This window comes from Sceloporus undulatus, chromosome 1, assembly GCF_019175285.1.
Source record: "Sceloporus undulatus isolate JIND9_A2432 ecotype Alabama chromosome 1, SceUnd_v1.1, whole genome shotgun sequence".
Classification (NCBI taxonomy): domain Eukaryota; kingdom Metazoa; phylum Chordata; class Lepidosauria; order Squamata; family Phrynosomatidae; genus Sceloporus; species Sceloporus undulatus.
This window is the reverse complement of record NC_056522.1, coordinates 341960346-341966046: the sequence shown is the minus strand read 5'-3', so window position 1 is coordinate 341966046 and position 5701 is coordinate 341960346. Positions and strand designations below refer to the sequence as shown.

Here is a 5701-nt window from a genome sequence, read left to right as displayed (position 1 = left end):
AATTGTACCCTGAAAAATTGTCAGCTGGAGAACAGAAAGAGAAGAAGCATTTTGGATATTTACACTAGTCCTGTGGGAGAGACAGGGAGATATGAGGTACATCATGTTGGAGCTTGGATGCTAATTCTCAGGAAGCTTGATTCTTGTCCCATGTGGGTTGTGTTTACCTTTTTATACCTACATGAAATTGCAGAACATGTGCCACTGATTACTTTTGAACAGTATGGACCTTCCACTCAGGTAATTCTGTGTGTGTGTGTGTGAGAGAGAGAGAGAGAGAGAGAGAGAGATTCTTAGTAAATGAGCTCCCAAGCTGAAATTGCTGTGTTCTATCAAAGAGACTTTGAAGTTTAAGTTACAAATCCATTTAGAAGCAGCCTGCTAAAAGACCAGCTCCTGCCAAATATAATCTTTCAGCTTTGTGAGAACTTAATACTGTGAAACCCTTTTAGGAAGACCACCTCTGAACTGAACAAAAGAGGCCTTTGTGTGCGTGCTTTCTACTTCTAAAGCAGTCAGAACTGGCCTCCTAGGCATTCTTCACTAAAGGCCGCCTTTAGTATCAGCCTTAAGTTGCTGCTGCTTCTGCTTCATTAACCTTGTCTTGCTTTCTTTGTAGTGCATTTGGACGAGAGATGTTGAAACGGCACATAGGTGTTGTGGTGGTAGGTTTTCCTGCAACACCAATCATTGAATCCAGAGCCAGAATTTGTTTGTCTGCAACTCATACCAAAGAGATACTTGATATTGTAAGTACTGACATTTATCTCTGCTCTTTACCTTTTTACAAAAAACAGTCAGTCTTGCTAGTCACAGCAGTTAGGGATATGAGACAGAGAGCATTAATCTGGGCATGAATCTTGTGTTTAAGTCACCTCGCTGCTTTTCTCATTCATGTTGCTTTGCAATAGTAACAAAGGCTTCCATAATCTGGATTGATTGGCTTTACTTTTTAAATCTGAGTGGGCACTCTCAGTTCCAGCAGGGACTGCTCTCACTTCCAAGTGAGTTTATCACTGTAAGGGAGTTTGTGGTGAATCATAAATTATTATCACAGATATTATTCAAATCATTTTTTGTTTCTTCAAAATGCTGGCTAAGAGGAGGGAAACTGTATGAAGATATTTGAGACAACATTTGTGACTTTGTTCTAATGTACATGAACAGTGGCTGTGAATAGTTGCAATTAGAAAAAACTTAAGTGACCTGTTCATTAATGTGTCAGGCAGAATACAATTAATGGAGTGTTCCAGGTTGTGAGTGGGAGTAGTTCATTTTTACATGGCAAACTATTATTTGAACAAGTTTCAAGCATAGAAAACTCTGCTGTTCTTTAACCACTGCTTAAAAATCTATATTTTTTTAGTTTTGACTTAGAAGTTTGTGACAGTTTTTAAAATTCTCCATGTATTAATTAGAATTCAGATTTTCTAAAAGTTTAAAAGTAGAATATACATAGTATTATATAATCTATACATAAATATAGTACAGTGCGCCCTTGCCTTACACGGGGAATCTGTTCTGGACCCCACCACATAATGCAAGTTCCACATGTGCTTGAGCCCCATTGAAACTCATGGGGCTCGTGCATGTGGCGTACGTACCATTTCCTCTTTGTCGCACTGGCTTTCAGTGTAAGATGAAAACCGCGTATAGCATGGGCGCACTGTACTATCATTGTGCATGGGTACAGGTGGTGCTATGCACTTGTATGGTTGGGGGGGGAAGCGAGGAGACAAAGTGTAAGCAAATGCAGTTTAATGCATAAATTACAGAACAAGAGAGTTACTTTTTAAAGATAATTTTAATAGAGGGTTGGATTTTGAAGGACAAATACTTCTATATGTTAAGAGATGCACAAGAATTTGAAAATACCCAAAAGAACTCAATTATAGCATGAGTGGTTAGGTTAGAGCACAGATTTGTCATTATTATGACACAAGATTTCCAACACAAATCATTCTGACATCTAAAAAGACTTAAGGAATGGATTGATAAACATATCTTTATAGAGCACAACTATGCAAGATATTGGCCTGCTTCTGCTCTTCCAGTTAGTGCCAATCCAAAGTATCAAGGAAAAATATAATATGGTTCAGATACATCCCACTTCAGTATTTCATCCAGGCTCATTGATCTCCCAGATTCCCCTTGGGATCTCTGTTACTTCAGTCAACATTTTTGTTCATGTCTGCTATCAGGTAGAGCAGTAGACTAGAAACATTCTGGAGGAGGTTTGTAGGGGTGCCATATCCCAAATAGGTGCATCTACACCCAAAAGGCCATGTACCCTGAAAAAATTGCTTGACAGAATCATAATTTTCTCCAACTATAACAGCATATAGTCTGAAGTCGAAGGCTTTCTTGGCCGGCATCCATGATTTTTTGTGCATTATTCGGGCTATGTGGCCATGTTCTAGAAGAGGTTATTCCTGATGTTTTGCCAGCATCTGTGCTGTGAAGATGCCAACCACAGATGCTGGTAAAACGTCAAGAATAAACTCTTCTAGAACATGGCCACATAGCCCGAAAAACCCACAGAAACTACTTTGTTACAGTTTTGCAGTATAATTGTATTTTCTCAATATCTCAAACTTCAGGCAAGTAGAGCTTTGTGCTTGCAAAGGAAAGACAGTCCTGCTTGTGAACTAGTGTTTTACATCCCATTCCATTGAAAGTTTTCTATCCCCAACACCTGAACTACCCAAATAGGGTGTGTGTAACCATTCCTAAGACCAGCATGGTGTAATGGTTTGGGTGTTGGACTAGGACACTAGGAGACCAGGGTTGAAATCCTGGCTCAGCCATGGAAACCCACTGAATGACCTTGGCTTCAGAGGATGGCCATAGCAATCCACTTCTGAAGAAACTTGCCAAGAAAATCCCATAATAGGGTTGCCTTAGGGTTGCCATAACTCGGAAACAACTTGAAAGCATACAACAACCATTCCAAAGATTGTCCTTATGGACCTGCCTACAGTAAAAGGTTCAGAACACATAACATGGAAATACCTTGCCTGTATTTTATTAAATACAAAGGCAGGGAACCGTCTAACTAAAAAGATTGCATGTACAGCGCTGTGTAAATTTACAGCGCTTCATAAATAAAGGTTAATAATAAAGGTTAATAAGTTGTTATTTTATTTTTAAAAGATGAGGTTTTGTTATTGCTGTCTTTAAAGTACATACTGCTTTCTTCCGAATGCTGACTGTCTTGTGCCATCTTAAAGACTAACAAATGCACTGGGGTATATGGTTTCATAGACTACAAACTGGCTTTTAAGATGCCATGGAAGTTTTTGTTTGCTGTAGCAAAAAATATAGGCATGGCTGTTTCTGAGTTTAAAGGGTACATTTCAAACCCACCTGTCAGTGAAGTCCACTTTAACATGAAGACCAGGATGGGAAACTGAAAATTTGTAGCACTACTACTGATATCAGTACTAGAATTATCAAAGTAATTTCATTTTTATAAAATCCTCATGGACTCTTACTTCAAAATAAGTAAACTTACACATGCTCAACATGGCTGGTGCACTCATTGTGAGATACAACTAGCCTTTACTAAGTTATCACAACAAGCCATCTTTTCAGAACTGAAACTGAGCTGAATGTGGAAAGAGAGACCATGTGGAGTTTGTCTATAGATGCCCGAGTCTTGCTTTTGCTTACTAAACATCATGTATCTTTCATTTTCCTTTATCTTTCCTCCTTTTCTATTTTCCTTTCTCATTTCCCCTTCCCTTCTCCCCATCTTGAGAGTGTGGAGGTCTCTTTAAAGAAACAAAAAGTGACATTTATAATGCTCCCTTAGTAAATCAACACACATGATGGGCACTGGTTCTCTTACAATGTATAACTGTTTTATGTAAATAAAACTTCCTTGCCTGAAAATACTTTGGCCATGGATCAGAGCAAAGCCCCTCATAACCTGCATCCCTGTGGGCTGGTGCTTTCTTTTCAGTGATGAAAAATATATTACACTTTCCTGAAGTCGGAGTTCACCAATGCCATTTCCTCTGTAGTCTTTGCAAGTCACATGCTTCTCTTTGTTTTAAATTAATAAAATCCTAAATCTGGGTTCAAGAATAACAGTTAACAAACTCTTTCAACAGAAATTCAACCTCAAATTATATCCATATGTTGCTTTTTTTGCTAAAGATCTGCTGAAAATGTGCTCTGTTTAGACTATGTTTGGAAAAACCTTGTTCCTCTTTCTCCCTCTCACTCACTCCCCATTCAGAGTATATGGGGCCTCCATTTAATTGGGAGGGGCTCTCCCAAACGATGTCACAACTTTTAGGTTTCATGGCATATGGCACTCATTTGTACACATCACATTGTTGGTAATTGGGGCCGGAGAGGATGTGAAGGGAAAAAAGCTACTGAAATGTGGATGGAGTAGGGAGCTTGGTATTTCTTCACATTTGCCACATACGGTTCCTGAAATGAGCAAAAATGAAAAGGTGTTGCTAAAAGAGAAGAGGTGTGAACTTGTGGCTTTAAAAACAAATCAGTAAGTATCTGAGAAAGAAATTACATGACTGTGGCAGTTCTTGCTAGAACAAATTATACAGAGACTCACAAATTGTATCAACTGAAGTAGTGGAAGGTGTAAACAGTAATCAGAATCTGTGCGTACTCTGTACTTTTAAAAAAAAAAAAAAGTCCCAAGTAACTTACATTCAAAACAATTGCCATAGCAAAATATAATCTAAAGAACATGACATCAAAATTTAAAGACAATGTGAGTAATAGATTTACATTATTAAGCTTAGTTGACTAGGAACCAAAAAGAACCATGTAGGGAAGCCAGGGATATAGTCAAAGAGGAATGCAGAAAGATTATACCAGTAGCCAAAAAGAAGGAGAAGACACAATGGATGACAGACAAAACACTTCAAGCGGTTAAAGAAAGTTGAGAAGCAAAAGGCAATGGATACATAAACTTAATCAGAATCATGAATGCTACTGTTTGACGATTCATGCATAAGGATAAAGAGAACTACTACAACGGTTATGCAGAGACATAGAAAAGGAAACAAAAAAGGAAGAATAAGAGACCTCTTCAACAAGATCCAAAAATTCAAAGAGAAATTTAAGCCAAGGATGGAGATGCTTTATGATCAGAAGAGGAACACAAAGCACAATGATAATGAATTTAAAAAACAGCAACAATGGAAGCAGTAAACAGAAGAGTGGTATAACAAAATGTGAAAAGATGAATGACACATGAGAAGAAGAAACTTATGAAGATAACCCCCAAATTTTAGAAAGCAAAGTGAAAGCCACACTCAAAGAACAAATCACCAGGAACAGATAACATACCAATAGATCTACCACAACCCACAGAGACAGTCAAGCTTAGTTTTAACTCAAATCTGTCAACAAATATGGGAAACAAAACAGTTGCCCACAGACTGAAAGCAATCAATATATATCCCCTTCCACAAAAAAGGAGACACAAAAGATTATAGTACCATATATACTCATCTATAAGTCTAAAAATTTATGTCCAAAAATTGACCCCAAAATCCCAGGTCAATTTAATTATGGGTCAGTGTGATAATGTAATAGCAGCTCTTTCAGATTTCTCCATGCGATGAGGAGAGAGTTTCTTTTTCTCTTGAGGCAAGCAGAAAGAGTCCTGGGTGATTAATTGCTATTGCTATTAAACAGGATCTTTTTGCTTGCCTCCCGC

At 38.0% G+C, this 5701-nt stretch overlaps 1 protein-coding gene across 1 annotated transcript in view; it reads left to right on the top strand.

Moving 5' to 3' along the window:
- Nucleotides 1–5701, top strand: part of SPTLC2 (serine palmitoyltransferase long chain base subunit 2) — a 104299-nt gene that overhangs the window by 74308 nt on the left and 24290 nt on the right. The window contains exon 11 of the mRNA XM_042471097.1: nt 620–749. Coding sequence (XP_042327031.1) covers nt 620–749 — 130 coding nt within the window. The remainder of the gene's footprint in view (nt 1–619; nt 750–5701) is intronic.